The sequence below is a fragment of the Ceratotherium simum genome, chromosome 2 (genome assembly GCF_057802395.1).
Source record: "Ceratotherium simum simum isolate JZ-2026a chromosome 2, ASM5780239v1, whole genome shotgun sequence".
In the NCBI taxonomy this organism is placed as follows: Eukaryota; Metazoa; Chordata; class Mammalia; order Perissodactyla; family Rhinocerotidae; genus Ceratotherium; species Ceratotherium simum.
In genome coordinates this window covers 66,406,287-66,430,400 of record NC_141901.1, presented here as the reverse complement: position 1 = coordinate 66,430,400, position 24,114 = coordinate 66,406,287, and the positions used below count along the sequence as shown (strand labels likewise).

The 24,114-nt window shown below is 36.0% G+C and overlaps 1 protein-coding gene across 7 annotated transcripts in view; it reads left to right on the top strand.

Moving 5' to 3' along the window:
* The window catches only part of SNX7 (sorting nexin 7), a 108,414-nt gene extending 85,111 nt beyond the window's left edge, over positions 1 to 23,303 (top strand). For 2 of the 7 annotated variants that reach the window (XM_087446874.1, XM_087446841.1), the window contains exons 9-10: positions 6,315 to 6,454; positions 15,916 to 15,998. In XM_087446874.1, coding sequence (XP_087303000.1) covers positions 6,315 to 6,416 — 102 coding nt within the window. In that variant the 3' untranslated portion in view covers positions 6,417 to 6,454; positions 15,916 to 15,998. Of the gene's footprint in view, positions 1 to 6,314; positions 6,455 to 15,872; positions 16,328 to 21,737 lie in introns of those variants that run through there. The other 5 variants (XM_014780124.2, XM_004420796.3, XM_087446865.1 and 2 more) reach the window with 4 other exon arrangements.
* The last annotated feature ends 811 nt before the right edge of the window (positions 23,304 to 24,114 follow it).

The following is a 24,114-nucleotide window of genomic DNA, read 5'->3' as shown; positions in this document are numbered from 1 at the left end:
TGTGTAGGCTAGATTTCCTGGAAAGCAAACACACCAGCTTGAGAGGCTTAGATGCTTAGATATTTACTCAACCTAACCATTTTTATACTAGTTAAATTTTCCAATCCATTACATTCTTGTACTCACATTATCTGCTTTCTTACTCACTGAGAGGCACGAACTGGAAGCCTGAATGTCTAGATTAGCAAATTCAGGCTACATCACGCCACTTTTCTATGGACCATCCAATTGATTTAGGGATGGTCATCTTCATCAAAAGGAAAACACCAAGTTGTCATCTTCTTAATGCCATTAAGTGGTAATCCATTGAATACCTAGGAGCTTTCCCCTTTGTATTTTTAGTAAAGAGACCAACACTACTCATTATTTAATGATTAATCTGTCCTTCTTTTTACCATCTATGCCATGGAAATCATTTTTTGATGAGCTATCAGTTCTTATTTCATATAGAATCTAAAGGTACACAGTTATAATGATCAGAGCAAGGGAAACCGAGATGGAATAACTTTGTGTCATCCTAAGACTTTAAAACTTTGTATTCTTACTGTCTGATGAGAAGCTTCACCATTGATTATGGAAACAAAATCATCAGTAATGCTTGGACTTCTCATGGGAGGCTATTATCGTCCTCTATTATTGATTGATTTAGGGGGACATCTTTGGAAATTAGCTACCAGAGAGGCCGGGAAGCTGCCTTCTCAGTTTGGTAGATTGTACCAGGAATCTTGGATAAGTGAAGGGGCAAGAGTTATAAACTGAGCTGAGGGAAATCTACATTAAAGACACTTTATAAATAACATTTTTTAATTGACTGTTACAAATGTCAGAGAAAGTTCTTGGGCATTGTTCTTTGGGTCTCTAATGGTTGTTTATTTGGGGACATGGTTGATCACACAATCATTTACTTCCATTGATTTTACTTTGGCTATCATTAGGTATGACAACTTGATAGCCAAGGGCCTTCCATCTAGGTTATACTGTTTCACTTTATTGGAGAAGATTAGCAATGCACTTGAGTGCATTTAAGTTTCTAAGAAACTCTTTAGGAAAAAAGCCTGTTCAGCTTTGTTTAATGTCTCAGATTTATTTGCTCACAGAAGGCATTTATGGAATAAATGTCTGGGATATTCTCTGGAAAACAGGTAACTGATAGAAATGTAAGGCTTCTAATGCTCATTAGAGCCTTCTTGTAAAACCATCTGAAGAAGTTTAGGTAACCACGAACTCTTGACAGAGTAAATTTCAATTCCACTTAGCTTAAAAGACTATTCGGCTGTAGTCAACTACCTTTTGAACTTACACCTCAATAATGTGATACAGCTTTTCAGTGATACTGATGAATCCTCCTCTATCATAGCAAAGAAGAAGGTAAATATCTTCTACATTGATGACAAGGTCCTGCTTTCATATTCCAAGCAGTAAATCTACCTCTAACTAGTTTTTTTCTGAAGAAATCTTGATACTCAAGCCAAAATTATCTTGCAATAAGATTATCTTCGGCATGTAGAATGATAGTACACTTTGTAGAGGTCAACTCAATTTAATTTACTAGATCTTTATCTCAGTAGCCACATTGAAGTGTGCTTTTTCAAAATTTAAGTTTTATGAGAGTCATATTAAGGTCTTGTTATGTTAAAAGACACTTCTGACTGAAAAAAAATGAGAGCAAAGTAATTATTTCCATTTTTCACTAGCTATCCCAAATACTGAATTCAGTCCTGATGATGCATTTTGAGAGTAAAATTGACAAACTAAGATGTAGATGTAAGCTTTAGTCAGAATAAGATTATCATGATGATAATGGTCTTAGAAATGCATCTTCATCGAAGGAATTGGAAAAGAAGAAATGTATTTGGAAAGTGGTCATGGAAGAAGGAGTACATGTGTTATTGTTACCTCAGAGAACATTTCTAGAATCAGCTTTTGGAAATTGTATAATATGAAATCACAAAAAAAGAATTATTTCCCATGTATTAAAATTTTTTGAATTATATTAAATTGCATTGCCAAGAAATAAGTTCCCTGCCACTGGGAGTTTTTAAGCAGTTGTTGAATAACATAAATCAGCAATTCTCTCTATACTAGAGTATCTCAATGCATTTTATAGAAAATTAGTTTTTTGTAATTTTAATAAATGTTAATCTGGAAAGAAAAGATTCTGTAGTCAGATAAGTTTGGATTAAATAAAGTTAAACAGGTTTATTTACTAAAGAAGTTCTCAGTATCTTTTGTGTGCTTATAGGGTTTATGATTCTGAAGACATAATTTCCTTGACTAGATCAGCAATTCTTGCAGGATTAGCATATCATGGAACACAATTTGGGAAACCTTGGGTAATTATGTTGATCTCTAAAGTAATACTACTTAGAATGTGGACTGATGCCCAGGCCATAAGTTGTTTATTACATATTCATAATAAGATAAATTCAGAACTTGAAAGTAATCAATTAAAATCTTCTGTAGCAATTAGACATTGCCATCACATCCAAGGCTGTGATGAGTAGCCTTGTTTTGTTGAATAAGGTATAGGCCAATTTGGGTATTGTCCAGCTTTCGTGGTGATGTCAAGTGGCATGAACTGCAGATTAGTCATGCTCGGTAGGATCACTTAATGGTCCTAGCAGATTGAAAGAAAAAGATGTGTTCTTCACCACAGATAGTTTGAGAAGCAATGCTTTCCGTTTCCTAATAGTCTATTCATCTCTTACACTTAGCATAAGTAATGTCCCTTCTCTTTTAAAAGTTTATAATCTATTTAATATTCAAGTATATAAAGTATATAAACACAGTCAATTATAGAATTCATTTTAAATGCAGCAGGGTATGATTTTTATTTACTTCTAAGGAAACCTTAAAATTGAATGTTTGTCATTTTTAGAATTCGAAAGTATTATGAAATTAACTATTGTGTTGTTTTATTAAGTGAAGATTTCTGTTCTGAATTACCTGGTCAAAAGCCATAGCTACAGCTCATATTTCCACATAACTGTGGACATTTTTCATTATGTTTCATATGCCTTAAAGATTTTTGTTGTTTTGCAGGTTTCTGCTTTCTTAAAAACTTCTGTTAAAATTTTCACCAGTCTCTTATATTCTGTGATATAATTATTTCTCAATTATCTATACAAATGAAGTTGAGCTTAGGTGTGAAATGAGCAGTTATGCCATAGCATAGACAGTCTGTGCCTCTTCCCATCCTTTAGATTAGATAAGTTTTTCTCTAGTTAAGTTAATCAGGGATTTGAATAGGAGATTACATATTATAGTGAAATAATTTCTAAAAATATCTAGTTTCTGAATCAAGGACTTTCATCTTATTGTGCTTTATAAATGACAGACTATAAACTATGGCCATTCCTGTAAAGAAAAGGAAGAAATGATTTAAAACACACACATGAACATGCACACACCGCATGGTATGAGCTTTTGAAGAAAGAAGACAGGTTTACTAATAAAAAAATTAAAATTGGATATCAGGATGCCTGCCACTAGCTAATTGTAAAATTTTAATCATGTTCCCTCTAAACCCAGTTTTCTAATCTGTCAAATCGAGGTATTGATACTCCTCCCCTTCCCCCACCCTCATCCACACACACCCCTCACAAGTCTTTAGAAGGATAAAATCAGAAACCATATGTAAAATGCTTTGAAATAATGCACTTAAACATCATAGCTGCGCCTTAATAATTTTCCAGAAATCCAAGTAAATGTGCTCTTTTTAGTTTGCAGTACTTTCAATGTATGGTTAAACAAACACAGGTAAGCTCGATGTTTGAAGTGTCTAGTACTAAACTGGACAGACTTCGTGTAACTGGCTTGTTATTAGTGAAAAACATTGATGAAAGAGCATAGAAAAAGTATGAGTTGAAAAGATATGAATTTACATTTTGGCTCTTGTATTTTTTCTTCCTCATGAAGATTTCCAATGTGTTAGACCTTTTGGAGCCCCAATTTCCCATGTGTGAAAGTGAGACAAAAGGAACAAATTATATCTAGGGCTCTTTCTATCTTGAGCAAATCTTGAGTTAGAGATCTACAGACTAATATGGCAAAATAATTAAAAAAAGGACCACAAGAGGGCGTTTGTAGCTAATGAGTCCTTTTGTGTTAAATCTTTGTGTTGCAGCCATTTAAGTGTTTGGAATATTTACAAATGCAAACTTATTACTTATATTCTTGAGAGATATGTTAAAGTAATTTTTAGAAAAATATGCAAATCCTGTTATTTTAAAGTTATTGATATTTCTAAAATTATACATTGGCAGCTGATTCTTAGAAGCTGAATTAAGACTTTCCCAAAAATGAATCTTAATGAATAATTTTGAGCTATTGCAAAATAATAGAAGTTGCTTTCTTCTAGCAACAGTAGCATCATCTTTAATTTCTTTCTGGTTTGATTATATTTCAGAATTTTTAAATATGCAGCACCTGAAACTTTTTATTACTGTTTTGAATCTTAGGTTTAGGTGATAAAAAGCAATTACTAAAATGTTGCATACCCCATGCCCTTATTTTAGGTATGGCCTACAGTTTTCATAATATAATTTATTTTGCAATGATATTGGCCTGGTGTATAGATGTTTACAATTTTGAGCTCCAATGTTTCCTCAAATGTAGGTGGTGTCGTCTATACCCAAGATCGTTTGAGACAGTATTAAAATACTTAGAGGACACTCAGTCATATTCCCATTTTTAGTTTGAGACATGCAATTATCATGGTACTGTCTAAAAGTTACATTTAAATTAGTGGAAAACTAGAAGCACAACAACTTTTGGCTTAATATGGAAATTTCTGGTTTTAAAAGAAATATATGGTAAGGTTTGGCTTTATCACATTTTATAATAATAAGGTTTGTCTTTATCACATTTTATAATAATAGGTATCATTGTTATTGTTTTAGGCAAATTTCTAGTTATTTTACTTTATTTTCATAGAGACATAGAGATAATGTTTTATTATTTTGACTTATGTGGTAATTTGGATGAAACTAAATTTTCTATTACCTGTTTCCATGAACAGGGTGCTAGCACTACCTGTGGAGATACCAAACTTCATGTTGGCATTAGATTATCACAGGGTGGCTAAGAGCCTGGACCTTGGACAGGCATAACTTGTGACTTTGAGCTGAGAGAACTTGAAGACTTTCCTTTATTTCAATTAACCTCAATGTCCTCATCTATAAAATGTTGAAAATAATAGTACCTACATCATAGGTTTGTTTGGGTATTAAAATATATATTTACATACCTATCTATTATATAATGGAATAAAGAAAGATTAAAAAAAAGGTCCTATAAGCAAAATTTAATATTCCCAGTAAGTCACTAAAAATAAATTATTTTGAAGCTTTTATACTCCTAAATATCTTTCCAGGAGTCCCCACCAGCTTATCCCTTAAACCACTACTTATTTTACTTGAGCCTGAAACTGCCAATATAGAAAATCAGTTTCAAAGCTGCCAAATCAATTAATTAATTGGTAACAGATAGATAGATTAAATATATGTAAAGCCCTTAGCTCAGTGCCTAGCACGTAATAAGGTTTCAATAAATGTAGACTACTAGTAGTAATAGTTGCAATAGAGGTAATTGAAAATATTTCTCATTTATTTATGAATCTTATCTTTGGAAATTATTTGTAGTTATAAATATCGAATACCGAGGGGACAGGTAAAATTTTTTGTTTGCTGCATTTCCACACTGTGTCAAGCCAAGCAGAGCAAGGCATATTTATAAATTGTGTGTGATCTCACTTGCCAACTTCTTGTTGGCTACAATTAGCCCCTGGAAACCTTTGCTTTTGGTTCTGGGATGAAACTTAATGGACACACATAGTCTAAGTCCCCTATTCTATGAATGGATAAATAGGCAAGGAGAAGTGAAGAGATTTACCGGAAGTTACATTGTGGGACAGAAGCTCTTCATATTCCACCATCTTGAGAAAATATTGATTCTTAAATGTGGAAGCTTCCATTGGAAGCTATATTATATCTATAGAAACACCATTTTTGTCATCCTTTATTCTTTAGAAAACTTGGCCACATCTGCTTGTGGGATTACTGCCCACTTATGAGAACTGAAGAGACATTTACCTTTTCTAGTGGCAAAATGTCATCGCCACCTTTGCTGAAGTAGCAGGAGGTTTACTTTCAAAGCTTGTTTTGGAATTAAAACTCAATTTTCTAAATATTCTGTCTTTGTATATTTGAGAAGGTTTTAAGCATGTGTAGGAGAAAAGGGGCTTTTGTTGACTTGTTGGGTCTGTCTCGCCAAGCTCTGGCTCACCTTCCTGACTGTACAACTTTGTTTCCCAGTCCTGTCCTTTAAAGAGAAGCTACAGTTTTGGGCCTTTGGCTACAAACTGGAGCCACCTGGGAAAAACGTGCACTGGATTCTCAATTAATGAGGATTTGTGATAAGCTTGTTTTCCGGTCACCCAACATCCTGCCTAACAGTATGTACAGCATATTTATTGGCTTACTTTTACTGCAGTGAGAAGCATGAGGCACTGGAAGAAACACAGTACTGGACTCTCTGGATCACTTTTCTTCACTATAAGGTGCGGGGCCGGCCCCGTGGCCGGTTAAGTGCATGCGCTCTGCTGCTGGCGGCCCGGGTTTGGATCCCGGGCGCACACCGACGCACCGCTTGTCAGGCCATGCTGTGGCCACGTCCCACATAAAGTAGAGGAAAATGGGCATGGATGTTAGCGCAGGGCCAGTCTTCCTTGGCAAAAAAGAGGAGGATTGGCATGGATGTTAGCTCAGGGCTGATCTTCCTCACACACACACACAAAAAAAACTATAAGGTGCAATCACTTGATTTCGTCAAAGTATTTTATCAAATAAAGTAACATGTAGGGAAAATTGTGACACATTATCAACTAAAAGTGGAATTCCTCTTGTTCATTCTCTGATGATAATACGAGAATCTAAAACTAGAATGAGCTGATGAGTGCTATTAGGTCAACAGTGAAGCCGGGTATTTTCGATCGTTACTCTAATTTTTATAGATTAGCTTGCTTTACTAATTATAGTGATTTAAAAGTGGAAAAAATCACTTGCTTGATAGAAAACAAGGAGAAGCCAAATAATAAATGGAAATACCTTTTAAAAAAATATAATTTACCATTATAAACAATCTCATACTATGTTTTGAGATTTTTTTTGTTACTGTTTTGGTGATTCTTTATACATTCCAATTATCACAGTCCTAGACACAGTAGATACTGAATGAAATCATTGAACTATGTGGTATAAACAGTCCATTTCTTGAAGTTTTACTTAGTTTTTCATACTCCAAGCAAGAAAGAGTAAAGAGATTTGAGGAGTGTTAGAGATCATCTTTTATTATTTTTAAATAGATTTGTGTACATTAACTGGATAAATGTGCAAGATATCACGTAACAAGTCAATATTAAACATGGGTAGGAGGGGGCAGTTAACGTATTTATTTAGTAAAAAATCTGCTATCAAAATTCCAAACGAGGTCTGGGTAGCATCAGGAGCTACACAGTTCAGGGTTAAAGCCACAGCTTTGCAGGCCCAGAAACCTGATTGGTCAGCAGCCTGAATGGGAGATCAGGCTTTTATGGTAAAACTTACCATTAACAAGATTAGAGAGTGCTAGAAGCCAGGATGTCAACTGATTAATATTCAGATTAAAAATTGCTGTTTTTATGATGACCAGTGTCTTTGCATCAGTAATTCAATACATTCCTTCTCTATAGTCATCAGCATTTACTAAGCTCTTATTGTATGCCTGGCATGTATTAACTCAGTCATTTTCAAAGAGTATACGTGCTCCTGGAAATACATAAAGAATTTCCAATCAATTTCCAGACACTCAACTTGCATATATACTCCTTCCTAAAATTTGATAAGCCTGATGCCTCTACAGTCGAGCATTTTCTTACCCACCTTCCCTTCCAAAATCGTCCTTCTTCCACTATGTAAGTGAAAAGTATCTCATCTTGATGGCCCAGTGACTTATTAAATGTACCATGGTGGTCATTCAGAGATTGGCTATTCTCCATTTGTTGATGAATAAATACTGGCTATAACACTTATCAGACTTGTGCTATCACAAACGTACTTGACCATTTGAGCTTCAGCTCTCTCGTCTGTCAAATAAGATTTCTAACAGTCATTGTGAGGTTTCAAGAAGGTAATACGCAAAACAACCACTATAATGCCTCACCAAGTTGTGATGTTATTTCTGTTGTTTTTTTGATGCTAATGTTCTATAATCTATATTTCAAAATACATAAATTGTTTTTCTGCCTCTCGTATGGGGGATGGGAAGCAGATAGTTAAGTAGCTGATTTGTCTCTTTTATCATGTTTCACTATCCCTTTTAGGACTTAGAAATGAAAATATTAATTCACAACACTAATCAGCATGGATGGCAACTGAATATCTTCCTTAGGCATTTATTAAACTGGCATAGTTGAAGCAAAATATGACAATGATAGGAGTTTGTTCACTTGAGGATTAATGCCATCTTTAGTGCAATTTGGATCACCTATTTGACAGGAATTCTAAATAGAGCAGACTGCTTAGACTTTCATTTTGAATTTTACCTTAAGGGCGTTCAGAAGTTTATTTAAATGATAGTTTGGCAGAGTTATCAAAAAGATATGGCATCTCCTGAAAGCAGTAATTGCTTTGGGCTGCCCTGCAGGGTTACCAGATCGTAGATTATACATTGTGTATTTGCCAGAGAGCTCTAGTAGAAAGGAAGTTCACAAGCGAGTCAGAGGGCTCTCTCCAAATGTGAAGAATAGTTCTGCTCTCTATCAGCCCTTCAATCTCAGTTAATATTTTCCTTTGTTTTGCAAACATTGTGGATAGATTTTTTGAAGTTATTGGTAGTTTTGTATTTCTTTTTTTTAACACTCAAAATTTGGGTGAAGGAGATTTTTGAGTATCTATAAAGCTGAGTTTTAATTTTTTTTCCTTGGCATTGAAAAGAAATAAAATACTAATAACTAATATTTAATGCATGCCTGCATATTATGTTAACTGTAGATTTTTTGTAGGTATTCTTCCTCAGGTTGTGGAAGTTCTCTTCTATTCCTAATTTGCTGAGAATTTTTTTTTTAATCGGGAATGAGCACTGTAATTTGACAAACGCCTTTCTGTGTCTATTGAGATGGTACTACTTTTAATATAGTCAATTATATTGATGGATATTTGAATGGTAATCCAATCTTACATTCCTGGAATAAACCTCACTTGGTCATGATGTATAATTCTTTCTATAGATTTCTGGATTTCATTTACTAAAATTTCATTTAGAATTTTTGCATCTATATTTATGAGGGGTATTGGTCTGTAGTTTTCTTCTCTTGCAATGTCTTTGGTTTTGGTAAATTGGAAAGCATTACTATGTCTTCAATTTTCTGGAAGAGTTTGTGTAGAATTAATGTGACCTCTTCCTTAAATGTTTGATAGAATTTGCCAGTGAAGCCAATTGAGCCTGGAGTTTTCTTTGGGGGAAGACATTTAACAACACATTCAGGGCCGGCCCCATGGCTTAGCGGTTAAGTGCGCGCACTCCACTACTGGTGGCCCGGGTTCGGATCCCAGGCATGCACCAACTCACCGCTTGTCCGGCCATGCTGAGGCCACGTCCCACATACAGTAACTAGAAGGATGTGCAACTATGACATACAACTATCTACTGGGGCTTTGGGGGAAAAAAAAGGGAGGAGGGTTGGCAATAGATGTTAGCTCAGAGCCGGTCTTCCTCAGCAAAAAGAGGAGGATTAGTGTGGATGTTAGCTCAGGGCTGATCTTCCTCACCAAAAAAAAAAAAAAAAATCCTTCTTAAAAAAAAAAAACATTCAAATTCATTTGGGTTATCTTTTTCTTCTGGAATGAGTTTTAGTAGTGTGTATATTTCAGAGAAATGGTCCATTTCATTTAAGTTGTCAAATGTACACATATAAAGTTTTTCACAATATTTTCTTTTTTTCCATCAATAGAATCTGAAGTGATGTCATGTGTCTTATTCCTAACAGTCAATAATTTGTGTCATTTCTCTTCTTTTATGATCAGTCTGACTAAAAGTTTGTCAATTTTATTAATCTTCTCAAAGATCCAACCTTTGGTTTTATTGATTTTTCTATGTTGTTTTTCTCGTTTTCTTTGATTCCCACTCTGATCTTTTCTGTTTTTTTTTTTTTCCTTCTGTCTACTTCGGGTTTCATTTGATTGTTTTTTAGTTTTTAAGGTGGAAACCAAAGTTATTTACTTATGACTTTTCTTCTTTCCTAATGTAGGCATATTTAGTGCAATAAATTTCTCTCGAGGCACTGCTCTAGTGACGTCCCAAAGTTTTGATACATTGTGTTTTCATTTTTATTCAGTTCAAAATACTTTATAAATTCCCCTTTGAATTCTTCGTTGACACAGAGGGTTATTTATAGGCGTCCTGTTTAGATTTCAAGTATTGGGAGATTTTTCAGATATCTTTCTATTATTGATTTCTAATTTAATTCCATTACATTCAGAGAACAAACTTCATATAACTTGACTCTTTTTAAATGTATTCAGACTTCTTGTATAGCCTGGAATATGGTCTATTTCGGTAAATGTTGTATGTGCACATGAAAAAAATATGTGTATTCTCCTTGGTTCTATAGATATCAATTATGTCACTTGATTGATGGTGATGTTCAAATCTTCTATATCATTGATGAGTTTTTGTCCACATATTCTGTCAGTTTCTTGAGAGGTGTATCAAAATTGATTATAATAGTGTATTTGTCTTTCTCCTTGCATTTCTGTCAGTTTTTGTTTCATGTATTTTCAAACTCTTTCATTATGTGTATAAACATTTTAAATTATGTCCTGTAGATGAATTGACCCATTTATCATTATGATGTTTATCGTTATAAACATCATTATCACTATGTTTATCTCTGATAATAGTCTTTCCTCTGAAATCTACTTTGTCTATTATTAATATAGCCTCTCTGGCTTTCTTTTGACATGTGTTACATGGTATATATATTTTCATCCTTTTAATTTTAACCTATTTTTGTCTTTATATTTAAAGTATGTTTCTTATAAACAGAATATAGATGGGTCTTGTTTTTTATTTAATAGGACAATCTGTGTCTCTTACTGGATTGTTTAGGCTGTTGACATTTAGATTGATTATTAATATGGTTAGGTTTCAGTCTATTACCTTGCTATTTGTTTTTTATTTGTTCCATCTGTTCTTTGCTTCCATTTTCCTCTTTATGCCTTCTTTTAGATTAATAGATAATTTTGCATGATTTCATTTTAGATCTTTTGTTGGTGTATTAGGTATAACACTTTGTTTTTATTATTTTAGTAGTTACTTTCAAGTTTATTGTATATATCTTAACCTTATCTATAGTCTACCTTCAAGTAATATTGTACCACTTAACCTATCATTTATGAACCTACAGTTATAGTCTTCCATTCTCTTTCTCTTGGCTTTTATGCTTTTTTGGTCATATATTTAACTTATACGTACATTATAAGCCCCACAAGGTCTCGTTACTATTATTGAGTAGTCAATTATATTTTAAATAAGTGTAAGTAATAAGAAAAATATATATGTACCCATGTGGTTGCCATGTCCAGTGCTTGTTTTAGTGGATCCAGATTTCTGTCTGGTCTCATTTTCTGTCTGTCTGATGGACTCTTTTTTAAACATTTCTTGTAGTGTGGTCTGTTGGTGATCAATTTTATGGCTTTTGTATGTCTTAAAATGTCTTTATTTCACTTTTGTTTTTGAAGGATATTTTTGCTGGGCATAGAATTCTAGGTTGACAGTACTTTTCTTTCACGACTTTAAAAATGTTGCTCAACTGTCCTCTCACTTACATTATTTTGGATGAGAAATACTGTCATCCTTATCTTTCATCCCCTGTATATAACATATTTTTCTCTGTCTTCTTTAAAGATTATCTTCTTTATCACTGATTTTGAGCAATTTGGTTATAAAGTGGCTTGATGCATTTTTCTTCATGTTTCTTATGTTTACAGTTTGTTGAGTTTCTTGGATCTGTGGATTTATAATTTTTTATCAAATTTGGAAAAATGTTGCTCTTTATATTTTCAAAATTTTTTTTCCCCGTACCTTTTCAGGGATGCTAATTACATGTATATTATACTACTACACGCTGTGTCCCGTGGCTCACTGATGCTCTTTTTCTTTGATCTTTTTTAGTTTTGTTTCCTTTTAGATACTTTGTATTGCTATGCCTTCCTGTTCACTAATTTTTTCTTCTGCATTGTCTTATATGCCATTAATCTCATCTAATATATGTTTTATCTCACATTGGGTAATTTTTGTTTCTATAAGTTTGATTTAGGTCTATTTTTCATATATTCCATGCCTCTACTTAATTCTTTGATCATCTGGGCCACATTTATAATAGTAGTTTTAATGTCTTTTTCTGCTAAATCTAGCGTGTTTGTTAATTCTCGGTCAGTTTTGATTAGTTGATTTTTTTCCTCATTATGGGTTGTATTTTCCTGTTTCATTGCATCCATTAATCTTAATTGGATGACAAACGTTGTGAATTTTGCTATGTTGAATATTTTTGTATTCCTATAGCGCTCAATTAAGTTACTTAGACACAGTTTGATCCTTTAGGATCTTACTTTTAAGATTTATTAGGTAGTACTCAAGCGGCTTTTAGGGTGGGCTAATAATTTCACATCGTGGAGGCAAGACCCTTGTTTGTATTCTACCAATTATCTCGTGAAGTGTGTGATTTTCTAGTCGGCTTGATGGAATCCTGTCCTATTCCAGGCCCTGTGAGAACACTAGACACTGTTCACTCTAATCCTCACTGGTGGCTTTTTCCCAGGCCTCAAGTAGTTTTCTCACGTGCATGTGCTGATTGGTACTCCACTGAATCCCAAGGAGGACCATCCACAGATCTCCAGAGTGCTCTCTCTGCACACCTCTATCTTCTCTGGTGCAGTGCTCTATGAACTATTGCATTATTTTCCCTAAACTCTTAGCTATATCTCTTCAACTCAGGGAATCTGCCATGCTCTATCTAATTTCACCCTTTCTCCACCAGGGCCTGGAAATTCCCTTAAGGCAATAAACTGGTGTATTAATTCTCTAGGGCTGCTATAACAAAATACCACAGACTGGGTGGCTTAACCGACAGAAAATTATTTTCTCACAGTTCTGAAGACTAGAGGTCCAAGTTCAAGGTGTCAGCAGGGTTGGTTTCTTCTGAGGCCTCTCTCCTTGGCTTGCAGATGGCTGCCTTCTCCCTATGTCTTCACATCATCTTTCCTGTCTGCCTGTGCATCACTGATGTCTCTGTATGTCTAGATTTCCTCATCTTATGAAGAAACCAGTCAGATTCGATTAGGACTTCATTTTAACAGAATCGCCTCTTTAAAGGCCTTATCTCCAAATACAGTCACGTTCTGAGGTACTGGGGCTTAGGGCTTGCTTCAGCTTAGGGATTCTGGGGAACACACTTCAGCCCATAACACTAGAGTGATCGTAGAGCTTGCCCCGTTTGTTTCTTGTCTCTCAGAGGTCACTGTCCATGGTTGCCTGAAGTTGAGGGTCTTGGCAACTATTGGTTCATATATTTTTGTCTTTAGCTATCTACCTACCTACCTACCTTCCTATCTATTTATTATTTTACCAGAAGAGTAAATCTAGTCCCTGTTACATCATCTTGGCCAGCAATAGAAGTGCTGAGCCTGATTTCTTAACTAGGACACTATACTTTCTTCCTCCTGTTGCCCTTCTGCAAATATGTACAGAGATTTATGGGGTTTATTCCTACTAGGAAACGTTAGTTAGCTCACTCTAGTCTGATTTAGATCCCACTGCTATTTACTCCTATCATACCCTGTAACTTCATAGACCCTATAGTTGATTATACTTGCTTACTTGTGTTTCTTGATAAATCATATGTTCTGTGATATCAAGGGTTGTGCCCCAGAACCTATCATAGTGCTGGCAGAGTAAGAACTCAAAAATATTTGTTGAGTGAATGGATGAACCCCCTACTCCCCAAATCATGTATTTGTTTGGACAATCATAAATAGATAAAGATTTAAAAGTTGAAAAATATATTAAATTTGAGGTATTTATTTCTAATGCCTTTTCGTGGCTATAAATATCTGGCTTCTTCTCTTGAACCATCTCAGAGGAGGCCAATATTACCTGGTGGTCCCTTTAGTAGCTACCTGACCTTATCTCTCTTCCCTGCCCTCTCTTCTCTTACCCCTATTTTATTTTATTTCCCCATCCCTGTATGATAGGTATTATTATTGTACATCTAAGGAAGTAGAATATCAGAAAGTTAATAATTTACTAGAGGATAAAGGCAAATCCCAGAACTAGTTTATTACAGTAATTAAAATTATGCTTCTTGGATTGTACTTGGCTTCTAGTACACTCTAAATCTTTTTAAAGCAAAAATATCCCTTAAAGTCTTGATAGACTTCCTTATTCTTATGTGACCTGTATTACCCCAAGCCTAACTTTCAAAGTAAATATATTACAAAATAAATACTTACTGTTTTACCTAGTAATTTACTCAGTGTTTTTTAAAATTTGGCAATTAAGTTTTTCAACAGTATTTTCTACTTTTCTCATGCAAATATAAAATCTTCTGGCCATATTATTAGTTTCCTAGGCTCTTGAGACTATCTCAGAATCAAATCACTGCATATAACCTTTATAAAAACCTGATTTAGCAAAATCTTCCCATGTTCTAAATTTGCAGATTGAAAAAAAATTGTATACACACACATACATATACATCCATAAGTCCATATGTGCAGACTTTTTGGAACACAGCACATTTATAATTTGGTCGCTTTAAAAATTTGAGTTTTTATAGTCTTTGTGAAATCTCTGTCTGTCATTAGGTACTGGTTGTCAGAAATGGACATTAAAGCTATCAAAGGATTAGAGGGGAAAAAATGGCTTTAAAGTAGTTTAGGCAGGTAACCAGTGTTAATCAGTCCAGCTTTGGAGTACTATATTGAAAAATACATGTATGTGGAAATCTGTCCGCATTTGGAAAAAACACGATTTCTTTCCTGATTAATTTTAGCTTGAGCTGAATATACATCAGAGTAAGTGTGTTTTAGAAGAATCCTAAATGTGTTTAAACTATTGAAATTATGCTGTGGATAAACGTCATACAGATAGCTGGGACTGGGCTATGAGGAGCATCAGCCCTAGGCAAAATCACGAAGTAGGCTGCATCTATGTGTTTGTGTCCCCACGCCTTCAGTCCCTTCTGATCCTTTTTCATTTCCTGTTGCACATTAATGACCAAGTCTCACCACCTAGTCCCAACAGACCATCATAATATAATAGTTGCTAATTTTTTGAGGACTTACTTTGTGCCAGGCATTCTGCATGAAGATTTATACAGATTATATAAATTTAGTTTTCACAATTACCCTAGTGGTAAGTAGTATCATTAGCCTAATTTATAGCTGAAGAAACCGTAATACAGATTAGTCAACTTGTGCAAACTCACACTTAATGTAGTGGGATTCAGATCTGATTAAGGCCTGCTTGTCTCTCCACTCCTCTGTCTAGAAGCTTAACACCTCCTCAGATCCAGATGGTCCATCTTTTCCTCTATAACTTAGAGCTGTTTTCTTTCCTGACAGTAGGGTAATAGTGGATTTTTTCAGCACACTAATCCATGCTAATCTTTCAGTTTTTTAGATATTTTCCCCTTATTTGGCAATAGTTTTCCTCATTAAGAATTAAAATACATAGAAAATGACCAGGATTCTAGCAAGCTGATGGGAGAAAGGGATAGGGCAGATTGCTGTAGGAACGGATATGTAAGGATTTATTAATCCTTTTAACACTGACAGCGAACTACTGTTGACCTCCTCATGGTGTATTTCCATTATTCAGTGCCTTGCTACATGGGAATCCTTCCTTACATCACAGACTGACCTCCACTTGGAAGAAGCCTCTGAAGATAAACCTTAATCCTGTGGAGGACTTCTGTGTGATATTTGGGAGATAGCATCTATTAACCAAAGTTATTCTTTCTGGATGGGCCACGTCCTTTATATAGTGGATGAAAACATTTCACACTATCTGGAAAACCAACAACTTGAAACTCAGGTATTCCAGATCATTGATATAAATTTGGATATATATATATATATAAATATTTGACTTAATTTTAATTATGTTCTTAAATTTGTATGCCAATAATTACATATAGAAAATTTTTTTCTTAAATATTTGTCTGTGGAACCTGTCATTTTAAATATATTGTAAAGACTCAGTTTTAATTAAAAATTTAATATGAAATGACTGACTGTGGAGTGTTCTTTTTCTACTAGTAGCTCAAGCCTCTGAAGCAGATTCTAATATGAATTCAGCATATGTTAACAAGTATACTATGCATTCACCTTTATTTCATCATAATTTTCTCTGAAATACTATTTACTTTGATGTTAGGAATTTGAAGTAAATATACAAAAATGATTTAATATTATTAGACATTAATGATAACTGTTCAAAAGTTGGTTTATTGAAAGTTAAGTAATTGTTGGGGCCGGCCCAGTGGCATAGTGGTTGATTTTGTGCACTCCACTTCAGCGGCCCGGGGTTCATAGGTTTGGATCCCAGGCGCAGACCTACGCACTGCTTATCAAGCCATGCTGTGTCAGGTATCCCACATATAAATTTGAGGAAGATGGGCACAGATGTTAGCTCAGGGCCAATCTTTCTCAGTAAAAAGAGGAGGATTGGCAACAGATGTTAGCTCGGGGCTAATCTTCCTCACCAAAAAAAAAAAAAGTCAAGTAATTGTTAAAAAAAAAAGTTATCAAGATAGATTTAAATTGAGTTATTAGTTAGAAATCCTTATAGTCATACTCCCACTAGTAAATTTATTCTTTTTTTTGGTATTTTTTCCATACTCTTCACAACTCACATCTAGCTTTTATTTTTTAATGTACACAGTGTTTATCAAATTTATTCTCCCATTTAGTTATCGAGTGTCTACTCTTTGTAAGGCACAGTTGCGGGCGCTTAGGATCTAGAGTAATAAAGACAACACTCTATACCTGCTTCATTCTCGAGGCTTACATCCTAGTACTATTGATCGTGGAAAGTGATTTATATTCATTTTATGGCTATATTTAAAAACTGAATATGTTAGTTATTTAATATATGCTAATTTTTGGAAATAGGTATTTCTCAAGACTTTGAGTCAAGTTTGAAGTATTTGGTCATGCATGTTACACTACATGCATGACATTAAGTATCATTTGGGTATTAGCACTTAAAAAAGTGTCACAAAAAAACTAGACATTTAAATTATTTTAACTAAAACGAGATACACAAATGCAGATATAAATATAAAACTAAACATTTTTCTTAAATACTGGCATGTATAGTTTTTACACCACTTATAATAAAGAATCTGGCTCCATTGTTTGATGCGTGATTGCTGACAGCTTTTAAGCCTCGCCTTTCTCTCTTCCCTTCCTGCCCCACGTCTGGGCAAGCTGCTAAGAAAGCCCCAGTGCTCCCTCCTTTGGCACTCACAGAAAGTTCAAATCATACAACCCCTCCCTGCATACAGGAACCCACCCCTTACCACCATAAAAACTCTAAGCCCGTCTCCCTTCCCAGCTCTCCCTTCCCAGCTCTAGCAAGCCGTTTTCAAAACAACCAGAGAAGCCTGCCCTGCTCTCCTCAGAAAGCCTGTTTATGTAAGGAATAAACCTTTTCATATCTTCTTGGTGTGTTTACGGTGTCACCAGTCTTGACATCCAAAACAAGTTTTGGGTGAGAGTCCTTCCTGTTTATCAAGATGGCCCCAACTGTATTGTTTGGCAAGCTATTCAACCACTCCAAACTTCGTTTTCCCCATCTGGAGATAAGGGAAATAATAATCTCGAACTCAAATGGAGATAATAATCTCTGACTCACAGGTTGTTGTATGATATAGTAAACTTAGAACACTTGCCAGAGGGAATTGGTGGGTGGGGGAATTAGGTGAAGGTAGTCAAAAGGTACAAACTTCTAGTTATAGGATAAATAAGTCCTGGGGATATAATGTACAACATGATAACTATAGTTAACAATACTGTGTTGTATATTTGAAAGTTGCTAAGAGAGTAGACTGTAAATGTTCTCATCACAAGGGAAAAAAGTTGTGAGGTGATGGATGTTAACTAATCTTATTGTGGTAGTCACTTTGCAATGCAGTCATGTGCCACATAACAACCTTTCGGTCAATGACGGACCGCATATATGACGGTGGTCCTGTAAGATTAGTTGTATACAGTCAGGGTATGTAGTAGGCTGTACCATCTAAGTTTACGTAAGTACACTTTGCGACGCACAATGAAGAAATTGCCTGATGACGCATGTATCAGAACATATCCCCATCATTAAATGATGCATGACTGTATATACGTTTTTCAAATCATTGTGTTGTACACTTTAAACTTATAAATGTTATATGTCAATTATATCTCAATAAAACTGGGAAAAAAAAGAATACCTGCCAAAGAAATGGTAGCCAATAAGATCATTAATTAATTAAAAAGGAATCATATACAAAATGCTTTGTTTTTAGGTACAGTACCTTTCTTTTTTCCTCTTTAGCTTTGCATGCCTTATCTCCCTCCTCTGCTCCTTTCCATCCGCATGACTGCCATCCCACATACACACCACGCACACCCACACAGGTAACCATGTGAACTAGTATGTATCCTTCCTTACATTTCTCCACGCTCATAGCATCCTGTACAAACTTACACACGCGCATGCACACACACTCCCACACACACAGTTTTTAGCTTTGTTTTATAAAAATGAGGTCCTGTTATACATGCTATTTTGCCTCTCATTTCGTTACTCAACAATATCTTGTGGAAATCCTTTAAAGTCAAGAACAACTCTAATATATTTTTTAAATGTCTGCACAATATTCCTTGGTGTGAATCTGTAGTAATTTACGCAGCCACTTTCTTGGTTATAGTTATTTACTTTGCTTCTAGTTTTTTATCACCTCAAAAAGCAACCCCATGCCTTTTGACCATCACTCCTTAACCACCCTCCCCCTCATCTTCCCAGGCCTAGGGAACCACTAGTTTGCTTTCTATCTCTGTAGATTTGCCTATTCCAGATAGTTATCTTAATGGAATCATGTGATATGTGATCTTTTGTGACCAGCTTCTTTCACTTAACAATGTTTTCAACGTTTACCCATGTTGTAGAATTTGTTAGTAGTTTATTCCTTTTTATGGCCAAAAATGTTTCTTTTATTAATAGAAATAATCCTTTCATTAATAGACATTTAGGTTGTTTCAACTTTGGCTGTTACGAATAATGTTATAAAAATTGATTTGTAAGTTTTTGTGTAAACATATGTTTTCATTTCTCTTGGGCCTATACCTAGGAGTGGAATTGCTGGGTCGTATCACAACTATGTTTAGCCATTTAAGGAGCTGCCAGACTCTTCCAAGGTGGCTGCACTATTTTACATTTCTACCAGCAGTGTATGAGGATTCTGATTTCTCCACATCCTCACTAACACTTGTTATTTTCTGTTTTGTTTTTGCTTGTTTTTTATTATAGCCATCCTAGTGGGTGAGGCGGTGTCTCGTTGTTTTGATTTGCATTTCCTGTTGCATCTTTTCATGTGCTTATTGGCCATTTGTATATATTCATTGGAGAAAGGTCTCTTCAGATCTTTTGCCCATTTTTAAAGTTAGGTTGTCTTTTTATTGTTGAGTTGTTAGAGTTATAAATAACTTAAATATAAATCCCTTATCAGATTATGATTTGCATATATTTCTTTTTACTTTCTTTTTTTTTGTGTTAGGAAGACCAGCCCTGTGCTAACATCTGCCAATCCTCCTCTTTTTTTTGGCTGAGGAAGACTGGCCCTGGGCTGACATCCGTGCCCATCTTCCTCCACTTTATATGGGACGCCGCCACAGCATGGCTTGCCAAGCGGTACGTTGGTATGTGCCCGGGATCCGAACCAGTGAACCCCGGGCTGCTGCAGCGGAGCACGTGCACTTAACCACTTGCACCACCAGCCCGGCCCCACTTTTTGCTTTCTTGATAATACACTTTTAAGCATAGACGTTTTTAATTTTGATGAAGTTCAGTGTATCTATTTTTTCTTTTGTTGCTTGTGCTTTTGGTGCCATGTCTAAGAATCTGTTGCCAAGTCTGAGGTTATGCAGATTTACCCCTCTGTTTTCTTCTAAGAGTTTTAACTTTTAGATGTAGGTCTTTGACTCACTTTGACGTAATTATTGTATATAATGTGGGGGAAAGGCCCAATTTCGTTCTTTTACGTGAGGATATCCAGTTGTCCCAGCACTATTTGCTGAAGAGACTATGTCTTGTAATTTTCACCACTGGAGAATGGATCCCCCGAGCTCCTTATGTTGTCATCCTGGAAGTGGAACTCTTGGTGTGGCTTTCTTGAACTGATTATTGTTAGTAATATGGAAATATGATTACTGGATACCTCATCATAAAAAGCTTTTTAACAACAACAAAATTACATTTGACTTTTACTTAAAAGAAAGATCTCCCCTAAAGTTTAAATGTGCTTTTCATTCAACACATGCCTTCTTTCAATAACTGCTTCCCAAAACATAGATTTCCTGCTGTTCAGTTACTTTGCCCCCAAGCATGTAGCCTTTCAAAAGAGACAAAGATTTTAAGTGGCACATGCCAGTAGGTGTTATAAGGAATTGGTGACAGAGCCTTAGGACTATTTTGAAAATAGTTTGAGTCCATCTTGTACAATTGCTTGTAGCCAGGTAATAGTGTTCCTTTCTTTTTAAGGATTCCATCCCTCCTTTCATTCCAGTTACCTGGAGGGAAATTAAAAATCTTTTTACCTCAACTGGCTACTCAAAGCAGAAATATCAATAATGAATTTCTCTGTTGTTTTGACCTGAAATCCTGGGAAGAAAGAAACTTATTTCCTGTGTCTATGGGAAGTGAGGTTATACTTGAATGAAAATCATCACCCACATAGAGGATGATTTATGTGCATTTTGGAGTCAGCGGGCTCAGGTTTAAGATCTGATGTGGGGATGTTACTTGTTTGGTTCACAGTTTGTATTTTTCCTTCTCTTTTTTTATTACTGGCAGTTGATTGAATAGGAAACATTTTTGCTCCATTTTTAGAGAACTGCAAACACACACACAGACACACACTTTAAGTAGGAAACCATCGCTGGACATGTGTATAATTCCAAGAAGATACAAATAAAAGTCTTGAAACTGGCAAACAACCATTGATGATTAAGCAGCTAGTAACTATGGGGGATTGGAATTTGCCAACTCAAAATATGTCTCTGCCTGAATGACATTTTGACCCCCACCCCCACTAACTGACCAAAGGAGTTTGGGATGGGAGGCCTGCCCCCAGAAAAGGCCATTACCATAGACATCTCCGGGTACCTGGGTGGGTTGTGCTAAGCCCATCGTTAGTTCTAGTTACCCTTTAGAGGATACATTTACATTTGTAAAGAAAATCTCCATTTGTAAAGGTATCTTCTTCCCATGAAGAAGGGGGAAATGGCCTTACCTAGAAACTTATCAGAATGGAAGGGAGGACTTAAATCTGCAGGATAAACTTACTCATTGTTAACTGTGCTGTTTGGGCAATATGCTATCTGACTCCCACGAGGGACATCTCCCTGAAGCCTGGTAACCATGGTAATGGGTGTTAGAGCTGTTTTTTTTCAGGAACTGAACCCCATGTCCACTTCCGGCTGGATTGAGACCACCAACCCATCAACTGGGCCCTTTTGATGGCAAGAGGTTGGAACTCCACCCTCAGGACCTGCTAATGCCGCCATTCTGTGAACGTGTGTCCTACCAAGACACGAAGCCTGACTACGCTTGCGCAGATCGTCAGTTACCTCATCTCTCCTCACCTCCAATCATTTCAGACCACCTTGCCTCCTTCCCCATAAATACCCTTGAGTCCCTATTTTTGGGGAGGTAGATTTGAGACTTATTCTCCCGTTTTCCTCACTTGGTTGCCTTGTGATTAAACCCTCTCTCTCTGCAATCTCGTCGTCTCAGTGATTGGCTTTCTGGGTAGTGGGCAAAAACGGACCTGGTGCAGTAACAGTCTGATTTTTTTTTCTCCTTACTTTTACCTTATACCCAGACTACCTTGAAGATAATTTTATATTGCTTCAGAATCCTTTAGGAGTCCACTTGTGCTGTTGACTGTCTATTTTATGATCAATTTCTTTATCTTCTCTTTGCTTTAAACAGGTTTATAAGTTCTTTTATTTTTATTTGTTTATTTATTTATTTTGTGAGGAAGATCAGCCCAGTGCTAACAACTGCCAATCCTCCTCTTTTTTTGCTGAGGAAGACTGGCCCTGGGCTAACATCCGTGCCCATCTTCCTCTACTTTATATGGGACGCCGCCACAGTATGGCTTGCCAAGCCGTGCTTCGATGCACGCCCGGGATCCAAACCGGTGAACCCGGGCCGCCGCAGTGGAGCATGCACGCTTAACCGCTTGCGCCACCAGGCCGGCCCCTCTTATATTTTTTTTAAAGCTTACAGTTGAATCTATGCCTTGATCAAGCCCTATTATTGATATCTTTTTTTATTGCCCTTTGGCCCATTTTCCCATCTGTCGTTTCCTGATATTGTTTCAAAATTCTTATCGTTCCACTTGACAAAACAACAAATCAAACTACTTTAGAAAAAAGTGAATTGATAGGCTTATGTGGGAGATCAAAATCTGGCCATCTTGAAATATACCTCTTTACCTTGATTATTTTCTCTGCTGGACATTTGACCTCCCTCACTAATTGCCTAAAGGAATTTAACTCAGGGTATGGACAGACTGGCAGGGTCCTCGCTAAGCCCATTCTTTTCAAAGTTCTGTTTATCAAATATTTACGTTTGTAAAGGTATCTCCCTCTGTGTAGTGAGAAGAGAGGGGGATGATGTTATCTGTGGAAATTCTTATCAGTACAGAAAGAGAGGACTTAAATCTACATACTCTTGATTACTGTGATTTCTCTCTCTCCAGCCGCATACTCTATAGGTGGCCCTGCAAAGAATTGTCTGACAAACATTTACATTTCCCTCTCTGTGTAAATTGTCTTCTTCCCCTCTGAAATCCCAAACTCCCACCCCCAATATCCTCGTTTGTCTTTATCTGAAGATAGTATTTAAGACCAGAATCTCTGCCATTGTGTTGAGAAACTCAGTGTCGCTGGTTTCTCCCATGTATACATGTTATTAAACTTGGTATTATTTTCTCCTGCTAACCTGTCTTTTAATTATTTGGCAAGCCATAATAACCTTAAGGGAAAACATGGAGGGGGATTTTCCCTCTTCCCTGACACTTATATAACCAAAAAGGAAAAAGGTATATTTGGGCATAACTGGTCCTGAACAGGTGTATTTCTCTTTCTGTCTTTATTTTCTACTTCTCTCAAAGTAGGGGGGAAGTACTTTCTTTTAACCAGGGACCATTAGCAGAGTCTGGAGATATTTTTGGATGCCACACTATGGGAGCAGGGTACTACTGGCATCTGGTTGATAGAGGCCAGGGATGCTGCTAAATATCCAACAGTGAACACGAAAGCCCCCCAGAACATAGAATTATCTGACCCCAAAATCCCAAGACTGCTGAGGTTGAGACATTCTGGGCTAGATAATATCTACTGGCTCACAAGTTCCCAGCTTTGCTACTGGAAAGGAAAGACCTCTTCCCTTCCAGCTTCAATTCAGTTGAAAATCCGCAGGGAAGAACTGGCTTGGGATACAGTCAACCCCTCCCTCTTCCCCTCATCCCTGCCCAAAACGAATCTTTGTGGCTAGGAGCCCACGGTGCTATTATCAACACAGCCTAGGTCAGATTCCCACTTTTATGCAAATTACAGCAGACAGGGAGGTTCTGGCCAAAGGAAGATGGCAGCTTTCATTCAGACCACATGTTAGATGTTCACCCTCCAAAAAAGAGGGCTGCTTTACGCAAAAGAAAGAAGAATATTGGGGAAGACAAAGTAATACATTATGTCCACACTCTAACTTAAAAATGAACGTACATTTTTATTTATTTAGAATTTT